This window comes from Corythoichthys intestinalis, chromosome 14 (assembly GCF_030265065.1).
Source record: "Corythoichthys intestinalis isolate RoL2023-P3 chromosome 14, ASM3026506v1, whole genome shotgun sequence".
NCBI classification, from domain to species: domain Eukaryota; kingdom Metazoa; phylum Chordata; class Actinopteri; order Syngnathiformes; family Syngnathidae; genus Corythoichthys; species Corythoichthys intestinalis.
The window spans coordinates 14,802,125-14,829,160 of NC_080408.1; the positions used below are offsets into that span (position 1 = coordinate 14,802,125).

At 42.6% G+C, this 27,036-nt stretch overlaps 1 protein-coding gene across 12 annotated transcripts in view; it reads right to left on the minus strand.

The window, feature by feature from the left end:
- Positions 1-27,036, minus strand: part of LOC130929923 (receptor-type tyrosine-protein phosphatase F-like) — a 464,805-nt gene that overhangs the window by 75,975 nt on the left and 361,794 nt on the right. For all 12 annotated transcript variants that reach the window (XM_057857556.1, XM_057857554.1, XM_057857557.1 and 9 more), the window contains 2 exons: positions 25,852-25,930; positions 21,923-22,147 (listed from right to left, as the gene is read on the minus strand). In XM_057857556.1, the coding sequence (XP_057713539.1) occupies positions 21,923-22,147; positions 25,852-25,930 (304 nt within the window). The remainder of the gene's footprint in view (positions 1-21,922; positions 22,148-25,851; positions 25,931-27,036) is intronic.

Sequence of the window (27,036 nt, forward strand, 5' to 3'; positions counted from 1 at the left end):
TACAGTGCATGAACAACGAAATGCGAATATAGTCCTCACCAGGACGCTATGGCTCTGTCCTGGCTATACAGCGAGCTAAACTCCCAAATGACGATGCTGGACGTCCATATAATTTGGTGAATCAATTTCGTCCTCGATACCAAACAGGTTCGCATCAACGTAAATAAATGTTAATTGAATGCTATACAGCAATGACACAAACGGTTAGCATGCGCTCGCTAGCATTAGCACAACATTCAACCAACCACACAACTGGCTCGAAGTGTCCGATCGCGGGTGGAAAACACAACAACAACAGAAAAGATGATACACACAGGCGTTGCCTCTGTAGAGATATTTTACAAGCATAAATAATGAACGTAGGTTCGCAGCCGTGTTTCTCTCTCGCTAACTCGCCCACTCACTCAGAGCTGCGTAGCTGTCAGTCTTCTTCTGGCGTGTGAGCGCTCTTCTTCACGTAAACAAGTGCGCGTGCGCCCTCACGTGGGCGTGAAAGCGCAACTAAAAGCATGCATTTCAAAATAAAAAAGTCAATGATACAATTAAACACACATTGCCAAAGGCAGAACGCGAACGTGGCCATAGCTATTAAGAGTTATTCAGATAACTATAGCATAAATAATATGCTAACAAGTTTACCAAACCATCAGTGTCACTCCAAAACACCAAAATAACATGTGAAATGATATCATAATGTGTTAATAATTTCACACAAATGTCGCTCCTGAGTATAAGTCGCACCCCCAGCCAAACTATGAAAAAAACTGCGACTTATAGTCCGAAAAATACGGTAAAAACAAGACAGCAATCTGGAAAACAATTGTGCTTGAATGTTCCTTCTGAAATGCAACAGGCAATTAGTACATCTCAGAACCACTCCAATAACAACTGCCATTCTGTTTTGCCTCTGATACAAACCCAGTTAGTCATTAATTACGTGGAATATGTGCTGTGTGGAACTAAGAAAACTGGTAGTATATACGGAGTGATTATTTCTGCCGTAACCGGTAATTCGCCTCCAAGCGTTATTTAGCCGTGAGCACGTAACGGCAAAATAACCAATTCGCACCAGGCCAATAATATACCGATTGACCGATCAGAGCAGTTCATGGCAAAAGAAAAATAACGGTTTGCGAGTTGTCGGTTACAGTAATAATAACCACTGCCTAGTCTACTGAATCCTAGCATCTAATTGGGGCAAAAAAAAAAAAAAAAAAATCGATTAAAGTTTACTCATCAGTAATAAAATGTCGGCTGCAAACGTAATTTTGCCTGGATTTAGGTTCCCACTGGCGAGAATGGTCCAAGGAACCATCTCCTTTTACTGTTCCTCGGTTGATTGCTTTCAGTCATTTGCTTGTCCTTTTCTTCTCACGAGGAAGAATGAAGAACTTCAAATGCGGCTCCGAACTCTTCCTTATGTTACAACCCGCAACATGGCAACTTTTAGTCATTCCGAAGGGGGAAAAACAAAGACCGCAAATAAGACAAAAGTTTAACGTGTTTGTACTACAATGCATGAGAGAGCAACTGCTTGTGACTCGTGTTTTTGCCCCCATTTCAATATGGTGACGCTTTGTTGTGGCTGGTGACGTCATTAATGCCCGGATGTCAGACTGCAAGAATGTGTCTGGAAGAGAGAGAGGATGCGCGCGGATAACAAACGAGGTTGGAAAAACAGCTTGTTTTGGTGATTGCTTTTTCGACGTATGTGAGGATTTGGGGGTCGGTGACAATGTTAACGGCTGAATATAATTGACCTAATCCTGCGGTCAGAGAAGATGCAGCAACTTCAGTTGGTTTGATGAAATTTAATTACAGTTTTTTTCCATCCTTTGAGCCGTTTGAATGCATTTGGACATTAATTTGAAAGTCTGTGGTTTGTGTATCTAAAAGAAATAAAGAAAAACATCAATAAAATTATTATAGTGAAACAACATGTACAATTCAAAATAAAATGAATTGAATGAATTCCAGCCTAAAATGAACTAGGCGTTATCCAAAAAATGACCACTAGATGTCCGCATTGGACAAGCAATGAACCATCAATTATAAATGGCAATTCCCACAAACAAGAGGGCTGCTATAGCTGCAAGCTATGCACTCGGTAGCTAAATGAATCAGAAAACTACAATCACAACGGACAGCGATCTCAAATCTGAACATTGAATGGGATTAATTTCGGAATGTACCCTTAGCAATCCAATACAGTGCAACTTATACATATATTATCACGCTCTAGGCGCTACGTTAGCAATAGAATGCTACGTTAGCAATGGGATGCTACGAGCGGAGCTAACGTGCTACGAACTACAAACAATAATAAAGAGTAGTGATACAAGCACAAGCATCACATATATGATTTCAGTATACGCGGAGAACATTATAACTTACTTATCGGCCGAGGACGAACATTTTTTCCTCAACCGCAGTATTTTTAGAATACTCTGCGCATGTGCAGCAACGCAGTTGTCCCAAAGCTAGGCAGTTCGCTGTCCAGCCCTCACAGCAGGGAATTCTCAACAGCGGGTTGCGGCCAACAGTAACCGTTAATCGTGCAATAAAAAGTAGGTGAGACCAACTCTCAGTGCGTTCTCTATATCCAGTTCGACGCTACAAATAGATATTCCCGACATTTTTATTGGGTGGGCACGACTCACGTCTGGGTGGGCCGTGCCCACCCCGCCCCCCCCCCCCATACATCCGGCCCTGCAACACTGTACTAAACATGTGCTGATTACGGGTTTCCAGGTACACTCTGGTATGAAAACGTCAAGATTTCAAAACCGCAAACATTTTTCGCAAACAGAAATCGCCAGCTTCGCCACGTTTTTATCATTTATTTCACAACTTATTCAACACAAAACACCTACTGTCTGCCGCGATTGAAGGTGTTCTCAAGAAAACATTGAAAGTGAAAGTGAAACTCTCAAGCTCATCGCTGTCTCTAGCACGTCAGCCCCGCGGTGCGTTCAGGTACAGCAAAAAACGTCCACCACATTAGAACCCAATTTGTTACATTATTACAGGAATTATAATTATTATATCATTCCGATTTTCATATATAATGTATTTGTTTTGCTATGTGTAAGAACTACGTGTTCTGCTATGTGTGTTCCAAGAACAAGAACCAAGCAGGGTGAGGCAGCATTTAGTTTTCATGCTCCTCACCTCTGGAACAAGTTACCTGAAGGTCTGAGGTATGCTCAAACTGTTAGCTCCATTAAATTGGGCTAAAAACGCTCTTGTTTAGCACTGCATATTCATAACTGTCTATATATTTCAATCTATTTGCTGTCTATTCTTCATGTGCTTTATCTCCTTTGCTGATTTCAATTATTAGCAGCAGTAGTAGTATGTAGTAGTATCATTATTATCATTTTTTAAATTCTATTCGTGATTAAATGCGATTTTTATTTCCTGTTTCGATTGTATTTATTTTTACTTTCTATTAATTTAATGTGATTTTTATGCTCTTCATGTGATGTAAAGCACTTTGAATTGCCATGTGTTGAATTGTGCTATATCAATAACTTTGCCTTTGCCTTCTCTCTGGCAACTCTCTGTGTTGAGAAAGAGAGTGTGTATAATGTAAACATGATACGAGTCATACACACGTGCTTTTTATGGAAAATAATTATTTTGTTCTGATGGTAATAATGTTGAGCTGACTATGGCTTTAGGCTCACCTAAAGGACTGCATTTATTTTTATTTTATTTTTTTTTAATTTATTTGAACTTAATATAACACTTATGTTCCAATTTGCTAATATGTTTTGAAAAATAAAAATCCTGTTCAATGGAATTTTTTTTTTTTTTTTTAACCCAGATATCTCGACGTACCACATTTTAGAGCTGTAATTGCAATACCATGATACCATGATATTTTGGCTTAGGGTTATCATACCGTCAGAATATCATACCGGCACATACCTACACTGTACGCAGGTAAATTTGCGGCTTCAAAATTTGTTGGCTTGTATTTCAGTTTTCAACTATTAATCTGGGCAACTACTCAGTTTTTCGCTACCCGTGGCAGCACTTGGCCTAAATCCCTTGTGAATAGTGTGCTGATTCCTGCATCATGACACATCATAAGACATTTTGAGCTAATATTTTTATGATATACTAATATGCACTTATAAGACATTTTTACAACAATCTCCTCCGCCTGCGCCTTTTATCACAGGATAGGAAGGACGGAAGGGCTCGCTCTCTTCTTTTCCGTCGTCTCTGCGGCATCACGCACTATTTCATGCTCGCACCCCTCCCTCGCGCGCCTCTCGCATTAAATGATACTGTTTATACACAGCAGCATCTATCATCCCATTTCACACTTCCCCAGGCTTGTTTATCCGCCTCAGGTTCTGGGGCGACGTGAAGGCGCGCTACTCCTTCCTTCCTTCCTTCCCAGCTTTCCTATCCCTTCCGAACTTGGCTGCTCAAGGCCGTTGATGGACGAAGGGTTATTAAAACCCGGTTGCTGTCGTTTGATCCGTGCCTGGTGGTGGCTAGGGAGAAAAGCGGTGATGTCGTTTGCTGTCCACTAAGGCATTGCTTTTATAGTCAACAAAGTCGCCTGCAGAGACGCTCGTCGTGCACGGTGAGGGGCTTCTGTGATGCAATCAGCAATAGTCGACTCGTAATCACCACCTCCGCTGCGTGTGAGGACTATTGCGATATCAACCAAGTGTGCTTACAGTACAGCGTATATAGTTATTAGATTCCTTTCACGTACTTTTGAAGGCAAGGAAAAGCAAATTCCATGTGAGTTTTGACGCAGTGTGCTGCAACCCACAGTTTTTTTTTTTTTTTTTTGTCAAAGATTTGGACTGACGGTTCAATGAGAGGACAAGCTCTGTAGTTCTGCTTCTGTTCTGCCGGGGAAAAATAATCTCATTTTCAATGCCAGTTCCAGTCCGACTCCAGATATAATTAACTTAAGTGTGGAGCCACTATGAGTAATGACTTTCGTTAATCCCACACCGCATGATTCACGTAAACACACGTGTAAAGTTTGAGGTGAGAATTGCGGTCGTTTTATTTAATGTTATGCACCTAAGTAACTCAATAAACTTATTGGATGCATGCGAAATTATATTTAGTATTCATGAATTTGGGCATTTTCTACGCTTGGATTATTAAACCCGAATAATAGGCTCGTAAATGTCATATTTGCCATTGAAATTCAGGTCAGAATCATTGAATAGTGAATTCGCTCACGGCAAAGTTTTTGACACTTGAGGTTTTTAAAACAAAGTGAGGGTGATTTATACAGTGGTATGAAAAAGTATCTGAACCTTTTGCAATTTCTCACATTTCTGCATAAAATCACCATCAAATGTTAGCTGATCTTTGTCAAAATAACACAGATGAAAAAACAGTGTCTGCTTTAACTGAAACCACCCAAACATTTATAGGTTTTCATATTTTGATGAGGATGCAAACAATGACAGAATGGGGGGGAATAAGTAAGTGAACCATCACATTTAATATTTTGTGGCCCCCACTTTGGCAGGAATAACTTCAACTAGACGCTTCCTGTAGCTGCAGGTCAGTCTGGCACATCGAACAGGACGAATCTTGCAATTTCTTCTCTACAAAACTACTGTAGTTCACTCAGATTCCTGGGATGTTTGGCATGAATCGCTGTCTTTAGGTAATGCCCCAGCATCTCAATGGGGTTCAAGTCTAGACTTTGACTTGGTCACTCCAGAATGTGTATTTAGTTCTTCTGAAACCATTCGGAAGTTGATTTAATTCAGTGTTTTGGATCATTGTCTTGTTGCGGCATCCATTCTCTTTTTAGCTTCAACTGTCTAAAAGACGGCCTTAGGTTTTCCTGCAAAATATCCTGATAAAGTTTTGAATTCATTCTTCCACTCATGTTTGCAAGTTGTCCAGGCCCTTAGGAAGAAAAACAGCCCCGAATCATGATGCTATTTCCAGCATGCTTCAAGATTGGGATGAGGTGTTGATGTTGGTGAGCTGTTCCATTTTTCCTCCACACATGATGTTGTGTGTTACTCCCAAACAATTCAACTTAGGTTTCATCAGTCCACAAAATATTTTGCCAAAACGTCTGTGGAGTGTCCAAGCGCCTTAAAATGAGCAACAATGTTTTTTTTTTTTAGACAGCAGTGGCTTCCTCCATGGAGTCTTCCCATGAACACCATTCTGGGCTGTAGTTTTACATATATTTGATGTGTGAACAGAGATATTGGACTGTGCCAGTGATTTCTGTAAGTATTAAGCAGACACTCTAGGGTTCTTTTGTTCCTCTCTGAGCATTCTGCGCTGAACTCTTGGCATCGATTTGGTGGAAGGCCACTCCTTGGTAGAGAAGCAGCAGTGCCAAACTCTCTCTATATGTAGACAGCTTCTCTGACTGTCGAATGATGAACATCCAGACTTTTAGAGATGACTTTATAACCTTTCCCAGCTTTATACAAATCAACAATCCTTGATCACAGGTCTTCAGACAGCTCTTTTGACCGAGCAATGATGCACATCAGACAATGCTTCTCATCAAGAAATTTCTTACTAGGTGTGTGTTTTATAGTGGGCAGTGCAGCTTTAAACCACTCATCAGTGACTGGGCACACACCTGGCTTAAAAAGTATGATAAAAATCAGTTTCAATTGCTCTTTCAGTCTCCTTTGGCAGAGGGGTCACTTACTTATTTTTACCCCTTCCGTCATTGTTTGCATGCTTTCCTCATTAAAAAATGAAAGATCAAAGATCAAATCACATTTGATGGTGATTTTATGCAGAAATGTGGGAAATTCCAATCGGGTTCAGATACTTATTCATACCACTGTAGATTCACATTTTACATGTTCTCACCCAACATGATCAAACTCTAGTTGCACTTTCAAATAAAACAAAGTCATGGCTAATTGGATTTTTTTCCCACTGACATGTCCTGTTCAGATGTTTAGACTGCGATAACCCCTTCTTCCCCTACAATACTGTAGCACCTCTGCTGTGTGGCGATCCTGACATAATATTGAAAAATCGTGTCTAGTGCATGCGACTCTCTAATTTGCAGTGTTGACAACACATAAGGAGAATACAGAGATCCAATTCAAAGGGAAAATTTCTCATTTAGAAAGCGACAGTATCAAGGCTGAAGCTGCTACATTGACACGTTCCCGATATTGATCACAATGAGCGTAAATGGCCTGAATTTATATGTGCCACAACCTTGTTGAAGTAAGCTGAAGACATTAGCTGTGCTGTCAATAGGCATGCTGCTCGTTGAGGCGAAATGCTGCAATTGAAGCGAGCGATTAAAGGTGCAGGGGCGCTGCACCGTTCAGGGCAGTCGGCAGAAAAGAGACAAATATTGAATCCCATTAGATGCAGCCGAGTGTGTCCGACAGGCGTAGAGCGGCGAGGGGGCCAGCCGGCGAGCATCCCCTTCCAACTCGAGCATATCGCAGCTTGCACACTACATCCTCAGTCACACCTTTCTCTCATACTTCTCAGGTCTCCCTTATAACACAGTAACAAAGGTATACTTTTATTCCTTATCTTTGACATTAAGATTAACAATATTCCATGGTTTGATTATGTGAAAATTGTTGAATTCATTCCTTATAAAGACGGAAGCGAACGCTTTTGCGTGAATTATGCAAAGATGGCAGAGCAACAAAAGAAACAAAAAGTTCTATCCGAGGAGGGGAAAAAAGGGAGGCTACCAGGGATAAAAGGATACAAAAGAATAAAAATTGGCCCGGCTTTCACTCGCTGGCCTGACGAGTTCGGGTGGGGGGTTAGCCACACTAAGCCACACTGTTGCTAACCGTCATATGCTATTGTTTAGCCACAGCTGGATTCATTACCTTATTACTATTCATCCTTCACACAGCCGCTGGAAACAGAAATGTCGTTTAATCCATCTGCAGGCGACCGGGAGATCGTGATTTTACGACACTGTGCAGGTGTGCGCTGGTCCTCATGGGAAACGCAGTCTTTTTTATAGGCAAAACACTACTGCTTTTGTCCACCAGCGCTTCTAAAATAGACTAAAACTGAAAAGTTGTGTTGCTTTAAATGTAACAGATATTACCTAGTCTGACCCAAATTTGGTGGCAGTCAGGGTTGATTAAATCTCCTTAATTGATTAAATGCTCCTGTTTCATTGCCATTGACAGCGCTTGACGTCCAATCCATTTGGACTGAGAGAGGCTGGCAGCGAATGATCATCAATGAGTTAAAAAAGAAAGATCTGACATGATACTTTGTTAAAATTAGGGCTGTCAAAATTATCGCGTTAACGGGCGGTAATTAATTTTTTAAATTAATTGACGCAATTAACGCACGTACCCTGCTCAAACAGATTAAAATCACAGCACAGTGTCATGTTCACTTGTTACTTATGTTTTTTGGTGTTTTGTCGCCCTCTGCTGGTGCTTGGGTGCGACTGATTTTATGAGTTTAAGCACCATGAGCATTGTGTAATTATTGACATCAACAATGGCGAGCTACTAGTATATTTTTTGATTGCAAATTTTACAAATTTTATTAAAACGAAAACATTAAGAGGGGTTTTAATATATAATTTCTATCGCTTGTACTAACATTTATTTTTTAAGAACTACAAGTCTTTCTTTCCATGGACCGCTTTAACAGAATGTTAATGTTAATGCCATCTTGTTGATTTATTGTTATAATAAACAAATACAGTACTTATGTAAAGTATGTTGAATGTACATATCCGTCTTGTGTGTTATCTTTCCATTCCAACAATAATTTACAGAAAAATATGGCATATTTTATAGATGGTTTGAATTGCGATTAATTACGATCAATTAATTTTTAAACTGTGATTAACTCGATTAAAAATTGTAATCGTTTGACAGCTCTAGTTGAAATCAACATTAACATGTAATTTCGCCTTTGAAAAAATATTATTTCATAACTTAATCCAAGTTGTCTGGATTTGAACTTGATTAAAACAAAGTCAGTTTTCACTGTTTTGACTTTTCAGTACATGCATTGATATGAACATTAATTCACATGATGAACAAAGTTTGTCGGAACTTGGAATGTATGAAAATAAAGTAATAATGGCAGGCTTTACATTTAATATTTTTCATTGAACTCAACATTATTAGCCTGGGGAGGCTCTCCTTCCAAGTTGAGCAAATCGTGGCTTGGCCAATATAGCCTCAGTCACACCTTTCTCTCCCCTTCTACATGGCAGGGGGATTACAGGCGAGGAGGGGGGCCTAAGGGATATTTAAGGCAGCATTTCAAGGGAATCTGGCCCGCTTTACAAGCTCCCTGGGCCCCCTGTGACCGGGCCCTCTTCTGCCTCTTAACTCCAGCTGCGCTAATCAATCTCTTCTGCTCTTGTCACGGTGGAGAAAGAGCGAGTGAGAAAAAGGGAAAGAGGAGTTGGATGGAAGAAATAGGTGAATAGGTGGGGATTTGCTGGGCTCTGCAGGTTTTTTTTTCTCCTCGCATTTGCGGCTCAAAGTGGGCAATGTCATACAGCGACACCAATGGAACAAACTAAGACATGCAGTGCCAAGATGGACTTGTTCCTCGGTTTCAAATGATCATATTCTCAAAAGGTTAACCCAGAGTTTTTTAAGCATTTTTCCGTGGCACACTACTGTGCCGTGGCGTAGTGTCTGGTTTGCCATGGAAATCATCCGCTTTCACATACTGTAATTTTCGGACTATAAGGCGCACCTGACTATAAGCCGCAACCTACCAAATTTGACATGAAAACAGCACTTGTTCACAGATAAGACGCACTGGACTATAAGCCGCAGCTGTCCTCACAGTATTATGGGACATTGACACCAAAAGATATTAACCGGTAACACTATATTTGACAGTGGCATCATTAGACTGTCAAAAGACCAAATGAACCACCATTTGAACCAATTGGCTGCAAAGCTTCAATAATCAATTTATAACCGAATCGTAGCCTCTGAATCGTAATCGGAATCGAATCATTAGGTGCCCAAAGATTCCCACCTCTATCAGTTACTGTTCCAGTTGTTTCATTAATTGCTAATTTTATTTGGTCACACTTTATTTGACAGTGATGCCATAACACTGTCATAAGATGATCATACTTATGACATGACACTGCATTAGCATTAATGGATGCTTATGACAGATGTCATTTTGTGCCATCCGTCAAATTATCTCACTTTTGAATGGATGTAAACGATCCGAGCTGGACATAAATGGAGTTACACTTAATGACATTTGTCATAAGCATTAACTTATGCCAATGACAGTGTCATGTCATAATAATGATGGCCTTATGGCAGTCTAATGACGCAGCTGTCAAAGTGTTATTCCTATTAACCCAAATAGATCCACAAATAAACCGAACTGGACTATAAGCCACAGGATTCAAAATGAGGGGAAAAGTAGCGTCTTATAGTCTGAAATTTACGGTAATTTGTGTAAAAATGTTATTCTGAAAATTAATCCACAAATGTGCTTTGTAAGTGTCTGTGCTGGTCAGTAACCATGCCAATAATGCAATACCCTTCCTTCTCAGTTGGTGACAATGGATAGCTACAGTAACTACTTGGTTTAGTGATGCGTAAAAGGTAAGCGTGGACATGACTGGAGCTAGCGGCTAGCTAGCAAAACTATAACTGTGACAGCAATGGTAAAGGTTTTTAAAAAGGAAAGATGCTAACTCAAAATTGGACAAAATTTGTTGAATGGTGGTCAAAAGAAAGCAAAGACGGTTTCCTCTTGGAGAGTCTTTGGTGCAAGGCAATAAGCAAAAACTTCTTTTCATTGGGATTTATGCTAGACCAAAGAAGAACTGGACATAGTGGGATTAACTTTCATCACTGATGCAGTGATACTTCAATATAAGAAGCCCAGTGGTCACATTAAGTAAGAATATGAACATTTGTTTTCTCTGTGTTTGTTTGATTCTTATTCATTACACAACTGTATATTGTTGATATAGTCTACAGAAATTGATTTTTAACATTTTTTTGCAGGTGGCGTGCTTTGGGATTTTTTTTATTGAAAAAAATGTGCCGTAGCTCAAAAAAGGTTGAAAAATACTTGGTTAACCAATTGTTTTCATTTCCTTACAATGCGACATTTCCATATTAAAAATTCCCTTATAAGATAAACCATCTTCTTGTTTTATTGACATTTCTGTCTTTAATAATAAAACTACTCTCTTCAAAAAAATTAAAATAGGATTGTTTTGTGCTTTGTTCCAGACGCATATTCATCATGGAACTCATTAGATAACAAACAGAAAATAGAAATGCACTTACTAAACGTTACACTCAACAGTGCAACACTGCCTCTGTTAGGAATCCTGCCTCCTGAGCCCTGCTCCTCCTTGTGTGTGTGTGTGTGTGTGTGTGGGTGCGTGTCTTGATTGCAGGTTTGGACAGATGGGTGAGCCTGGGACCAGGTGCAGGTGATCGTCGTTAACAGCCTACTTAAACCAGTGCCTGGCCTCACCTCATCGCCAGATCAACAACTCAGCTCAAAGAGTTGGTGACTCAAGCCTCAGTCAAAAGACCTGAAAAATACTATTAAGCTAATTTTTCTTTTATTCCCTAGATCCTGTGATACTTGCCTGCCTGAACACCTGCTTGCCCGTCTGCTCATCTATCGCAAAGACTCACCTGACTATTTCAACACCTTCTGCCAAACCTGCCAATAAAGTGTTGTCACTGCCAGTTTTGCCTGTCATCTCTGCGCTTGGGTCCCCTGCTCAATCAGAACCACAACAGCTTGATCTGGCCACATTATGGACCCAGCAGAGACCAGCCCCCTCCGCCGTCGAGTAGCTGCACAGGACGGCCTTCTGGAGCAGCACGGTGAAGCAATCACAGCCCTAATGAGTCAGGTGCGTGTATTTGCCGAAAGCCTTACTCGCCTCCAGAATGGGCTTTCCTCCCTCCTGGACTCTGAGCGCACACCGCCTGCTGCCGTGCCATATAACACAGTCCCTTATGCAGTCAGAGAGCCGTTTGTTCCCGCACCGGCTCCTTATCATGGTGACCTAGGAACATGCCGGGCCTTTCTGGTGCAATGCGCGCTCGTTTTCAAACAGCAGCCCCACATGTATGCTTCTGACGAGGCCAAAATAGCTTACCTTATAGGCTGCCTTCGGGGTTCAGCACTTGAATGGGCCACGGCAACGTGGGAGGGGTGCTCTCCTACCTGCTCCTCTTATGATGCCTTCACAGGGGAAATGAAAAAGATATTCGATCACCCAGTGCGTGGCAGGGAAGCAGCAAAGCGCCTCATGTCGCTCCGGCAAGGCTCTGACAGCGTGGCGGAGTTTGCCGTTCGCTTCAGGACGCTTGCCGCAGAGAGCCACTTCAACGATGAGGCCCTCCAAGAGGTCTTCCGGGGTGCTCTCAATGACTCAATCAAAGATGAGTTGGCCGCCCGCGACGAGCCCGCCAATCTTGACCAGCTTGTCAACCTGTCCATCCGGCTTGATTGTCGCCTCCGTGAGCGTCGCAGGGAGCGCTCGAGACGCCAGGGGCCACTGGCTTCGTCGGCCACCCTGCCACACGGCCTTCTATCCCCCTCGCTCCATAGGACTAACGACTCCCCATCTGCGTTGCCTCCTGGTGTGGGACCTGAGCCGATGCAGCTGGGACGTGCCCGGCTCTCCAGTGAAGAGAGGGAGCGCCGCCGGAATGCCAATCTGTGCCTTTACTGCGGGGGAAAAAATCACTTTCTCGCCACCTGTCCACTGCGGTCGGGAAGGAGGGCCACTTCCCCTCCCAATAGGGACAGCCTGGTGAGTAGTGACCACACCACAACCACCGTTCGCTTAAAACTATCTGCTACGCTTAATTGGAGGGACCAGTCCATGCCGTTATTTGCTCTTGTTGATTCTGGTGCAGATGACAATCTAATTGACCGCTGCCTGGTGGACCAGATGGGAATTGCACTGCGACCTCTGGACACCCCCATCAAAGCTCGGGCCCTCAATGGTCATCTGTTGTATAGTGTTTGCCAAGTGACTGTCCCGTTATCCCTAGTACTCTCTGGCAACCACAGGGAGGTAACAAAATTTTATGTTTTTGAGAATTTGCAAGTGCCCTTAGTTCTTGGCCTTCCTTGGTTAAAGACCCACAACCCCAGTATTGACTGGAGAGAGGGCAGCATAACAGCCTGGAGTGACTTTTGTCTCAACAACTGCCTGGGTTCGGCTACCGGTGTCGCAGCCTCACCTCCAGCTCCCGAGAAAGTAGATCTGTCTCTTGTCCCAGTTTGTTATCATGATCTTGCTCCTGTTTTCAGTGAGAAACGTGCCAAGACGTTGCCTCCCCATAGGCCCTACGACTGTGCCATTGACTTGAAGCCAGGTGCGCCTCTGCCAGTAGGTCGTTTGTTCAACATATCACGCCATGAACGGCAAGCTATGGAGGAATATATCACTGAATCTTTGGCTGCCGGCATCATCCGCCCCTCCTCTTCACCGGTGGGGGCTGGGTTTTTCTTTGTGGGCAAAAAGGACAAGACCCTGCGACCCTGTGTGGACTACAGAGGCCTCAACGCCATAACTGTCAAGAACAGGTACCCGCTACCCCTAATTGAGTCTGCTTTTACTCCCCTTCATGGTGCCACAATATTCACCAAGCTCGACCTCCGCCGAGCCTACCATCTCGTCCGCATTCGTGAGGGGGACGAATGGAAGACAGCCTTTAATACTCATCGTGGCCACTATGAGTACTTGGTGATGCCCTTTGGCTTAACTAACGCGCCTGCTGTCTTCCAGTGCCTGGTCAATGACGTCCTGCGGGACATGATAGGCAAATTTGTGTTCATTTACTTAGACGATATACTTGTGTTTTCAGAATCCCCAGCAGCTCACGTAAGCCACGTGCGACAGGTGCTCCAGCGACTTCTTGAGAATCAGCTGTATGTCAAACCAGAGAAATGTGAATTCCACGTCTCCCAGACCACTTTCCTCGGTTTCGTCGTCGCCGAGGGGAAGTTGAAGATGGACCCTGCCAAGGTGACAGCTGTAGTTGATTGGCCCAGGCCTGCCACGCGGAAAGGGCTGCAGCGCTTCTTGGGCTTCGCAAATTACTACAGGCGATTCATCAGAGACTACAGCCGGGTGGCCGCCCCCCTCACAGGCCTGACCTCGCCATCTACCCCATTCAAGTGGTCTGGTGCAGCTGAGGCGGCATTCAGTTACCTCAAAAAGCGATTCAGTTCCGCGCCAATCCTGTGTCACCCCGACCCATCTCGCCAGTTCATTGTTGAGGTGGACGCCTCAGACCTGGGAGTGGGCGCAGTGCTTTCACAGCGCTCACGGGACGACAAGGTACACCCCTGTGCTTTCTTCTCCCGAAAGCTTACTGCAGCAGAGCGCAACTACAGTATCGGCGACAAGGAGCTCCTGGCAGTGAAACTGGCCCTGGACGAATGGCGCCACCACCTGGAAGGGGCTGAGCACCCTTTTATCGTATGGACTGACCATCGAAACCTTGAATACATCCGGTCAGCAAAGAGGTTGAACTCCAGGCAAGCCAGGTGGGCTCTTTTCTTTGACAGATTCTCCTTCACCTTGTCCTATCGTCCAGGGTCGCAGAACGTCAAGCCTGATGCCCTGTCCCGCCAGTTTTCGCCCGACTGCAACATACCTGACCCGAAACCCATTCTGCCCTCTACCTGTTTTGTCGCTTCGCTCAATTGGGAAATAGAATCCGTGGTGAAGCGGGCCCAAGCAAAACAGGCAGACCCCGGAGGTGGCCCCAGGAACCGTTTGTTTGTGCCCGACTTGGTCCGAGCCCAGGTGCTAGAGTGGGGGCACTCCACACCCCTGACATGTCACCCTGGCATGCGCAGAACCCTAGCCTTTATTAAGCGGCGGTTTTGGTGGCCCTCCATGGAAGGAGACACAAGAGCCTTCGTGGCGGCCTGCACAGTTTGCGCACGAAATAAAACCTCCTCCAAGCCAAGTTCCGGCCTTCTCCAGCCACTCCCTGTTCCTGGACGCCCATGGTCGCACATAGCCCTGGACTTTGTCACTGGTCTCCCGCCTTCCAAGGGCAACACAGTCGTGCTCACTGTCATTGACCGGTTCTCAAAGACTGCTCATTTCATAGCACTACCCAAGCTTCCATCAGCTAAAGAAACAGCAGATCTGTTGGTACACCATGTCATCCGTCTACATGGAATCCCTGTCGACATCGTTTCTGACCGTGGCCCCCAGTTCATCTCCCAGGTTTGGAAGGCTTTCTGTACGGCCCTGGGCATCAAAGTTAGTCTGTCCTCCGGATACCATCCACAGACTAACGGGCAAGCAGAGAGAGCCAACCAACAACTGGAGTCTGCCCTGCGCTGTATGTCCAGCTCACACCCATCTTCCTGGTGTTCACATCTCGCCTGGGTCGAGTATGCGCATAACACATTACCGAGCGCTTCCTCAGGTATGTCCCCCTTCCAATGCTCCGTGGGATACCAACCCCCCTTGTTTCCATCGCAGGAAAGTGAATGCACTGTTCCATCGGTGCAAACCCACATGCGCAAGTGTGCCAGGGTCTGGAAGACTGCTCGCGATGCCCTGCTCCGTGCGGCCTCAACTTCCAAAACGCAAGCTGATCGCCGACGCATACCAGCGCCATCTTACACCGTCGGGCAGAGGGTCTGGCTCAGCACCCGTAACCTCCCACTCAAAGTAGAGTCCAAAAAACTATCACCACGATTCGTGGGCCCCTACGAGGTCGCGGCAGTGATAAACCCATGCGCTGTTCGCCTCAAGCTCCCTGCATCCCTCAGAGTCCACCCCACATTCCATGTGTCTCAGGTAAAGCCAGTCTCATCCAGTCCGTTGTCCGCTCCAGTGCCGGCCCCTCCTCCTCCTCAGCTCATCGATGGGCATCCTGCCTTCTCCGTCCGGAAGCTGCTGGACGTACGTCGGCGGGGTCGGGGTCTCCAGTATTTAGTGGACTGGGAGGGATACGGGCCTGAGGAGCGCAGCTGGGTCCCTGCCCGCCATGTGCTATGCCGGTCGCTTATCCGTGACTTTCATCGTCAGCACCCTGGTCGCCTCTCTTGTGCGCCGGGTGGCGCCCGTAGGAGGGGGGGTACTGTTAGGAATCCTGCCTCCTGAGCCCTGCTCCTCCTTGTGTGTGTGTGTGTGTGTGTGTGGGTGCGTGTCTTGATTGCAGGTTTGGACAGATGGGTGAGCCTGGGACCAGGTGCAGGTGATCGTCGTTAACAGCCTACTTAAACCAGTGCCTGGCCTCACCTCATCGCCAGATCAACAACTCAGCTCAAAGAGTTGGTGACTCAAGCCTCAGTCAAAAGACCTGAAAAATACTATTAAGCTAATTTTTCTTTTATTCCCTAGATCCTGTGATACTTGCCTGCCTGAACACCTGCTTGCCCGTCTGCTCATCTATCGCAAAGACTCACCTGACTATTTCAACACCTTCTGCCAAACCTGCCAATAAAGTGTTGTCACTGCCAGTTTTGCCTGTCATCTCTGCGCTTGGGTCCCCTGCTCAATCAGAACCACAACAGCCTCAGGCTAGCAAACGTCATGTAGCAATACGCTTTTGGCAGTGCATCCAAAGCAATAATGAATGCCATCCAGGTTTTATAGCACAATTATTCACACAGTTCAAACTGTTACTGTTGCACTAGTCCGCATTTTTCCTTTCCTTTAAAAAAAGATGTGGTTACACTTGCCTAAAAAATGTTTGAAAATGTTTCACTTATAGTCTTACAGTGCTGCGACTGGCTGGGAACCAGTTCAGGGTGTACCATGCCTCCTGCCCGTTGTTAGCTGGGGGAGGCCCCAGCACCGCCGTCACCCTTGTGAAGATAAGTGGTTCAGATGATGAGTGAATGAATGTCTTATACCCCTTTCCCACTGGCCAAAAAAACCCATGTCAACCCACTAACAATCGGCTTTTGGAGGCAGTGGGAAAGGTGCAGCGACCCGTGTCAATCAACCCGCCAAGCGACCCGCGTTAAAATCGCCTCGGCTCTGATAGTCATGCAGTGTGAAAGCAAAACCCCGGGTCAACAGTCAACACCCTAATCTACGTGGTGACGTAGGCTCTTACGTGATGCGTCATAACAACGTGCCAGTCGCCTCCCATTTAACACGCCCCACAACCGTAGTTACGTCGATGCTCACAACAAAGCTAGTAGAAGAAGAAGGAGCCAGTAGCGCACCACATTGAACAACATGTCCCAGCATTGGAAAGATGATGAGACCTGCCAGCTCCTTCCCAATCGTGGATAAGAAGAAGAAGAAGGCTTCCATGTTGCTCTGCATTGTTTACTTCCTTGAACTGAATGAATTCGGTTGCACTTGTCGACGCACATCTTAGCGTGGTGACATAACGTAACCTTACGCATGGCTGAGGAGGGGTGGGGGGTTAGACGTGTTCAGCATGTTGCTCTCTATTGTATTTTTATATTAAATTGCCTTTAATTATATATATATATATATATATATATATATATATATATATATATATATATATATATATATATATATATATTATTATAATAATTATTGTCAAGTAGGGCTGTCAAAATTATCGCGTTAACGCGCGGTAATTAATTTTTTAAATTAATCACGTTAAAATATTTGACGCAATTAACGCACATGTCCCGCTCAGACAGTATTCTGCCTTTTGGTAAGTTTTACAGCAAGGCTTTTTGTGCTGCAGCACAACAGCGAACTCTTGTGGTCGCTTTGCGACATGGTTTAGTTTTTTTCTTGCCTGTTCATATGGCTGCACGACGTCTCGGGCTAACGCCTACGTTGTAATGTTGTGCTTATATGATCCTTGGACAAGATTTGTCTGTAAGTATGGTTGTTGCAAAGAATGTACATATTATGTTAGTAAGCGAAATGTTCTATTTTTTGTATGAGACGCTTTTTGTTTATGTTTAGTGAACCTGCATAGCGTGCTAAGCTAACGTTGTTGCTAATGCAATGCTTGTGTACTTTTTTTTTTGTAGTTTTATGACGGTCTAAAGAGGACAATGGTTTGAGGCTATTTTATTAATAAATCAGATGAAAAAGGAAGAAGTCTGATTATTAAGGCGTCGTTCACTAGCTGTCTAGCTTTGGAAAAAGTAGACGCTTCGGCGTGAGGACAGCATAGACAGATTTAAATGACAGTAGAGTGAAATGCCCACTACAGTCCTTATGTACCGTATGTTGAATGTACAGTGGGTAGAACAAGTATTTGATACACTGCCAATGGATTTTCCCATTGGCAGTGTATCAAATACTTGTTCTCCCCACTGTATATATCCATCTTGTGTCTTATCTTTCCATTCCAACAATTTATTTTACAGAATATATATAATTTACAGAAAAATATGGCATATATTATGGTGGTTTGAATTGCGATTAATTGCGATTAATTATGATTAATTAATTTTTAAGTTGTAATTAACTCGATTAAAAATTTTAATCGTTTGACAGCCCTACTTTCAAGATGACATATCTGTTCTATGTGTTGGATTTTATCAAGTAAATTTCCCCCCAAAATGTGACTTATATGTTTTTATCCTCTTCGTTGGGCATTTTATGGTTGGTGCGACTTATACTCAGGTGCAACTTATAGTCGGAAAAATACGGTACTTATAATCGGTATCGGTATCTGTCCTGAAAAACGCCTATCAGTTGATATCTAGTTAAACCTAACCAAGGTATGACTTTTTGGCATACGGTGACACCTGTACAATACATAACATCCACTAGTATGTAACAACAAGCCCTGATTTGCACTCGCTTGCTTGGGGGCATCGACGGCGCCTAATAAATATGCATGCCCGGAGTCGAGCGGCAGCCCAGAGCAATCGGCTTCCTCATTCTTTGCGGAATCAAGTCGACGGGGGTGCGGAGGGGGCACTCTTTTTTTGACATCCACTTAAAAAGCCAAAGCGTCTTGTTTCGAAGTATTCTCTTCGCTATGTGAAAAGCCGCATCTCCGATGACTCGAGGGGGCCAACTGGGGGTGAGATGTGGGGCTTGGGGGGGAGACTTAGCGGGACAAGCCGCAATGACTTTTAGAGGCGGCTGTATTAAAGGCTAAGTGGCAATAAAAACAAGCGCTATTTGGCTCGCCATCGCCGCCCATTCTGGACACGCTTTAGCGGCGGCGTAGTTAGAGCCTGGGGATGGGCGATAAACTTAAATAGTTTGTCAGGCGAGCGGGCTCGGGGCTGACTCCTTTTTAATTTGGCGAGTTGAGGAGGAGGCTTTAGGTCTGAAATTGAAAAACTATTTCTACTTACACTGGCATAAATGACATCAACACGTTGCGTTCGAGACACTGCAAAGTAATAAGGATCTATCATTGAGGTATTGATTGGACTAGGGGCTTAACCCTTTACAAGTCATTCAGATGTCCTCACTTGGCCTAAAAACATAAGATGTCCCAAAAATATTTTCATAAAAATATGATAAATTGTGGTCTGGATTGAAATTAGTTCATGTGTTGAAAGCGGGACCAGGAAAGAAATTTTAATTTGGAAAATTTGTCACTATAAACAAATGTTTTGTTTTAGTCAATGTAAGCAAATATAAGCAATTATTGTTTTTAAATACACATTCAGTAATGAGACACCCTTCCTGATGACAATACAATCATCAGAAATGTTGTACACTTAAAAAAAAAAACAACAACAATTCAAAGCCAAATTAATCATTATAATCTTAGTTTTATAATAAATGCAGGCTCCAAAAATGACATTTTTAATGGGATTTTTTTGTTGTTGAAAGAAACAAATCTACAAATTTTTGTTTACTTTGCCGAGAGAGATGAGAAAACTTGGATTATATTCATACCAGGACTGGAAAGTAATGATTTACATTTACTCATATTACTGTTAGTATTTTTTTGTGTAAGTTGTCATTTTTTTGAGTATTTTTAAAAAATCAGTAATTTTACTTTCACATAGTAGAAACTCTGTCATGTCAAGAAAGGCGTTCTGAATTTCTGCCCATACGGGAATGGCTTCCTCACCCTCACCAGTTAAGGTAAATTACACTATTAACAATAAAATGCAATTTCTGTATAAAATGCAATGGTAGCTTTTCTGTGATTGCCGTCAGTGGCATGGACATACATGTTTGTGGAGGGTCATAATCGAATATCAATGGGCTTTAATGGAAAGTGTTTAGTCAAAAATCATAACTACCAATAGACTTATGTTTTTGAGTATGCCAATGTAGATTTTTGCAGGTCTGGGTTGGAAATCAATAAGAGCAAAGTTTTTGTGCCATTGAAATGAATGGCGAATAGGGCAATTTCAAATGAATGGGAAATTTTGGCTATTAGAAATGAATGTGTAATTTTTTGGCAAATTTTGGCTGAACTGTACGTTTTTAGCAAAACCTGTACAGGTAGTGCCCGGGTTACAAACGAGTTCCGTTCCTATGCTGGCGACGTAAACCGGATTTCCGTGTAAGTCAGAGTTAAGCCTCTAAGTACCCCAAAATGATGATTCCAAAAAGTCCAAAAGTATTGTATTTTGTTTAATGATGGAGGATACACTGCTCTCTGGTGGCAGTGTTGGGTCTGGCTGGACTGTCGCCTTGTATGACTGGGGAGCAGACTCTCATCTGACATGGATAAAGGACAGCTGCGCCCACAAAAGGCTGTAATTTGTTTCAGCTAATATGTTTGCGTATGCATTTGTAATTAAGATTACAGCTACAGTTTGTGGAGTTTCGTGTGAGCGATTTGCTATGAGAATTGTAAATACGTTAGCATTCGTAGCATGTAAGCTATTGGATTTTGTTAGGCAAATTAGGCAAATTTAATCAACTAAATTCACATATTGATTTTAAACTTTCCTATTAAAATGAGTGTCGTTTTGACCATAAGTGTACATATACAGTATGTGTTATAGCTTAACGCTTTAAGTAAAAAAAAAACTTCCAAAAGCAAAATTGCCTTGTTTGATGTCTGTAAACCTGAACAACTTCACATTTAGTGAAGGCAGAACACGTCATATTAATAAAGTAAAGTAAAAACTAAGATACTATGAGGTACAATAAGGTACTGTTTATGTGACATAAAAAAATGACCGGATACTAAATGGCGGACGAGACTCCGGCGTTGTAAAGTCGAAATCGCCTAAGTCGAGTACATCCTAACCCGGGAAGCACCTGTATACAACTTTCGCGCTCCTTAGCGTTCTGAATTTTTTAAATCTGTAAATGATGTGATTTGGACAAAAACTGTAAGTAGCGTTTTGAAAAGTCACTTTTTTTTTTTTTTTTAAGAAGCCCGCGTTTTTGGGCGAACGTTAATTTTTTACGGTGTTAAACAAAAGAGCAGTGTCAGCTGTGCGCCGCACAAAACAAATGCAAAATTAAAAGGACTACTTTAGATGGTAGCTTTCTCATTACATGTAAAGCTACCATCAATAATACATTCTAAACACTTTCTAATAGCGTTTGGAAACAGCTACCAGTTCGTGTGTAATAATGGTTGCTACCGACTACATAAAATTGCTAATTAGCATAGCTAACATCATTTACATCACATTGTAAGCAGCACTCAAATTTTGCAGAAAATGGCGATCGTTATGTGCAAGTAGTTGCTAGCACATCTGTTTTTTGTTTGTATTCCTTATTTTATAAAGATGTTAAAAATGTCTACCTTTCTACAAAAGTGTTATTGCACCACCCAACGCAAAAACAAATTTTACTTTTTATACTTTTTCAAATAATCAACTTTCTATTTTTTCTTTCAGTAGATTTGTACAAAAAAGTGCTTTGACTTGAGTAAAATTTAATTGACATAACAATACTTGAATAGATTTTTTAGGGTACTTTGTCCAACCTTGATTCATACAATCAAATTGGCTTAACAAAAACAACCAAACCAAAAAAAAAAAAAAAAAAATCACATTCACGTCACAAATTAGTGTGCATTTGACTCACATAATTGGAGGTGCTGTCTGTTCCTTCGTATCGCAGGGCGGCCAGCACGAAGCAGACATACTCCTGCCCGCTGGTCAGAGGTTTGTTGTAGAAGCCATTGTAGCGCTTTTCATCACCCAGCGTAAAGGCTGGCGGCAGTGAGGCCAGCTTGGCGGCTATGTACGGCTTGGACGAGTCCAGGTGACGCCGCCGCCTTAGAGCTGGACCTTCGCTCGATTTAAGCAGCTGCAGACACAACCAAATCATTGTTATCTTGGACATACAGCAGGGCAAATAAGCTCAGTCAACCACTAATTGTGTAAGTTCTCACACTTGAAAATATTAGAGAGCCCTGGAATTTTCAACATGGGTAAACCTCAACCATGAGGGACAGAATGTAGACCCCCCCCCCCCAAAAAAAAAAAATCGCATTGTTTGATTTTTAAAGAATTTATTTGCAAATCATGGTGGAAAATAAGTATTTGGTGACTACCAAAAGTTCATCTCAATACTTTGTTATGAACTCTTTGTTGGCAATAACGGAGGCCAAACGTTTTCTGTAACTCTTCACAAGCTTTTCACACACTGTTGCTGGTATTTTGGCCCATTCCTCCATGCAAATCTCCTCTAGAGCAGTGATGTTTTGGGGCTGTCGTTGGGCAACACGGACTTTCAACTCCCTCTACAGATTTTTTTCTACGGGATTGAGATCTGGAGACTGGCTAGGCCACTCCAGGACCTTGAAATGCTTCTTACGAAGCCACTCCTTTGTTGCCCTGGCTGAGTGTTTGGGATCATTGTCATGCTGAAAGACCCAGCCACGTCTCTTCTTCAGTGCCCTTGCTTAAGGAAGGAGATTTTCACTCAAAATCTCTCAATACATGGCCCCATTCATTCTTTCTTTTACACAGATCAGTCGTCCCTTTGCAGAAAAACAGCCCCAAAGCATGAAGTTTCCACCCTCATGCTTCACAGTGGGTATGGTGTTCTTCGGATGCAATTCAGTATTATTTCTCCTCCAAACACGAGAACCTGTGTTTCTACCAAAAAGTTCTATTTTGGTTTCATCTGACCATAACACATTCTCCCAGTCTCTTCTGGACCATCCAAATGCTCTCTAGCGAACCGCAGACGGGTTTGGACGTGTACTTTTTTTCAGCAGGGGGACACGTCTGGCAGTGCAGGATTTGAGTCCCTGGCGGCGCATTGTGTTACTGATAGTAGCCTTTGTTACTGTGGTCCGAGCTCTCTGTAGGTCATTCACTAGGTCCCCCCGTGTGGTTCTGGGATTTTGCCCACCATTCTTGTTATTATTTTGACGCCAGGGGGTGCGATCTTGCATGGAGCCCCAGATCGAGGGAGATTATCAGTGTCTTCCATTTTCTAATAATTACTCCCACAGTTAATTTCTTTACACCAAGCGTTTTACCTATTGCAGATTCAGTCTTCCAACCCTGGTGCAGGTCTACAATTTTGTCTCTGGTGTCCTTCGACAGCTCTTTGGTCTTGGCCATAGTGGAGGTTTGGAGTGTGACTGACTGAGATTGTGGACAGGTGTCTTTTATACCGATAATGTGTTAAAACAGCTGCCATTAATACAGGTAATACAAGTAACGAGTGGAGCCTCGTTAGACCTCGTTAGAGGAAGTTTGACCTCTGACAGCCAGAAATCTTGCTTGTTTGTAGGTGACCAAATACTTATTTTCCACTCTAATTTGGAAATAAATTCTTTCAAAATCAAACAATGTGATTTTCTGTCTTTTTTCCCCACATTCTGTCTCTCATGGTTGAGGTTTTCCCATGTTGACAATTACAGCCCTCTCTAATCTTTTCAAGTGGGAGAACTTGCACAGTTGGTGGTTTACTAAATACTTAGTTGCCCCACTGAAAATAATTTCCTCATTTAGGCAATACAAAGTCAAACAGCCAAACTAATGTACACGACTAAAATTTTCCTTTGGTGAAATAAGCAAACTACGGCACTGCGGCGGCATTTTGTTTAGTGTCAAGCGTCGCTCCAGATGCAGCTTTATTAAATGATGATGTCGCAGAGAGGAGACAATGGGCCGCTCGCTGTTTAATGACTCAAGGAGGCCCCTCTCTTTCCTTGCCAGTCTTGTGCTTTATTTAAATACGCTGCTATTAATATTCACGCTGTCATTACGCTTCAGTCCCCTCGTGGGACAAGAAAATCTTCATTAAAAAGAATGATAAAGTAGTCGCAAACACTATGTAAAACGAGAATGAAGCCTCTAGGATGTCTGCAGGTTTAAGGAGGCCAAATTTAAGGCTATTTAAAGGCATTCTCGATCAAATTTAAGACCTCCGCTTAATGTGACCATTGTAAGCGGGGCAATATTGGCTCGATATTCCATGACAATAGTTTACATTAGGCAATATATTAAAGGATTTATCTTGTTTTTATGTACATATTGAACACATTGTATTTGACAATAACATTCAATCAAATTAATTCATAGTATATTTTGCAAAAAACTTTATTCAGTTTTAATTATATTTATTTGATGAATTTACATACATATATTTATCCATACACTACAATTATATGTGAAATCTAATTTAGTGGACTGGTTGTATTTTGATTTTTTTTTTTAAGAAAAAATACATTTTCCGCGATTTTCGCACTATAAAGCGCATCCTATTATAAGCCGCCACCCACCAAATTTGACACGAAAACGGCATTTGTTCATAGATAAGCCGCACTGGACTATAAACTGCAGATGTCCTTATTGTATTATGGGATATTCACATCAAAAGATATTAACCGGAAACACTTTGTCTGACAGTGGCATCATACGATTGTCATGAGAGCAAATGAACCACCATGAAGCTTTGAACCAATTGACTGCAAAGCTTCATTTGGCCATCACTGCTCCCTTGGGGGAGAGAGTCAACCTCTGCTGCCACCTGCTGTCAACACTTTTTTGTCCAGCATGCTTCCTAGCATGCATTGCAGCACTACAGATGTAATAACAATCAAAATTCATGTTCTGTGCTAATTATTTCTTCAGTTACTGTTCCAGTTGTTTAATTAATTGCTAGTTATGGTATTTGGTAACACTTTATTTGATAGTGGCGCCAGAACACTGCCATTAGACAATCATAATTATGACATGAGACTGTCATAAGCATTACTGAATGCTTATAGCAGATGTCATTTAGAGTAATCCGGCAAATTATATCACTTATGAATGGATGTAAAAGATCCGAGCTCGACATAAATGGAGTTATTGACATAGTAATTTGCCGGATGACACTTAATGACATCTGTCATAAGCATTCACTAATGCCCATGATAGTGTCATGTCATAATTATGACGGGCTTATGACGCCGCTCTCAAATAAAGTGTTACCTATTAACCCAAATCAATCAACAAATAATCCGCACTGGACTATAAACCGCAGGATTCAAAATGAAGGAAAAAAATAGCGTCTTATAGTCTGAAAATTACGGTATTTTGAATTTTAAAAAAAAACAATACATGTAAATATTTATTCATTCTAATTAGATTTATTTGACTATTATCCATTTTTCTCTCATGTTAAAAAGTGTATATGATTTATTTTTGTATTTATCATTGATTTATTCATCCGATATTGTGAATCCATACATTTTTTTTTCATTGCACGCATAATATTCATGAATTCAATGAAGGTTTTTTTTTTTTTTGTGTCTATTTCTATTGTACTGTGTGGCGTCTAATTATTCAGTGTTTACTGTGGATGGTGCAACGAGCAGATGGGGACTGTGCAGACCTGGCACGCAATAATTAGTCACCCCCCACTGCACCACTGTCACCGTGCTCACGCCCTAGAGAGCGGTGGAGATAATTGGTAACAAGTGGACACTTCCTGCCCAGTTGGAGCTCAAGGCGACCTTTCAACCGCCACGCAACGTGCCAACCTGCTGGCTGCTTGCTACTTCTCACCTCGTCCAGGTCCATCTCGTCTGGATTCTTCCAGCGCCGGCTCGTTTGGGATGCCGGCATAACCACGATGTAGTACCACCTGAGGTAAAAACACAATAGCATCTAAATACAATGATATACAATGACAAGCTGGAACGTGCAAACTATCTGGGTGAAAGTGTATTCTCTATTGAATACGGGAAACAAAAGAATCTGCCAACACACATAGTGCAGTCACACACTGTCCCAGCCAGACGAGCCAGGAGCGAAGAGATGCCCACAGGACTCGTGAGGTTAACAGGACGCCTTGTGTGAGGAAGCGCTAATTGCTATCATTAGCGAGGCCGCAAATAGAGCCAAAAGTGAGCTATTTAGTACAGTTGGGAATTGCAATAAATCAATATGTTGGGGAAGACATCATCCATGCATTTTAATTAGGGGCGTGACAAAATATCAAAATGGTGGTGTATCATGATACTTTGTATCCCAAAAGGTTATCGATATACTCCTGCCAAGAATCGAGATATCGTTTCTGGGATCTGGGCTATTTGCAGGCCATGACATTGACTGGATGAGTCTTTCTCCAAGGAATGCTTTAACAGTTTTAGCTCTGTGGCATGCATCATCTTGGAAAATGACAAACATATTTTCAATTGAAGGGATAAGAAAGCTGTCTAAAATTTCAATGTAAACTTGTGCATTTATTGAAGATTTAACCACAGCCATCTCCCCAGTGCGTTTGCCTGACATGCAGCCCCATATCATCAAGGACTGAGGGAATTTGGATGTCTTCTTCAGGCAATCATCTTTGTAAATCTCACTGGAACGGTACCAAACAAAAGTTCCAGCATCATCACCTTGTTCCAGTGAGACGTTAAATGGCCCAAAATTACCTAATTGCCTGGCATTGACTGACACTGACGGCCATAGACCGTTTGAAGTCCAATTCACACTAGAAGCTTGTTTTTCTTTTAATTAGCTGTTTGTAGAATATCCTAGAATGATTTCCTGACCAATGTATCGATAATCGTTGTATCGCCATATCGTAAGATCATTGTTATCGTAAGCTTTGTATCGCAAATCGTATCGTGTGGTACCAAGAGGTTCCCACTCCTAATTTCAATATACTCATTTCATTAGCCTTAACCTGAAACCCTAACCCTGCTTTCACACCATAATCATGACTTGAAATCCTACTTTGAAATA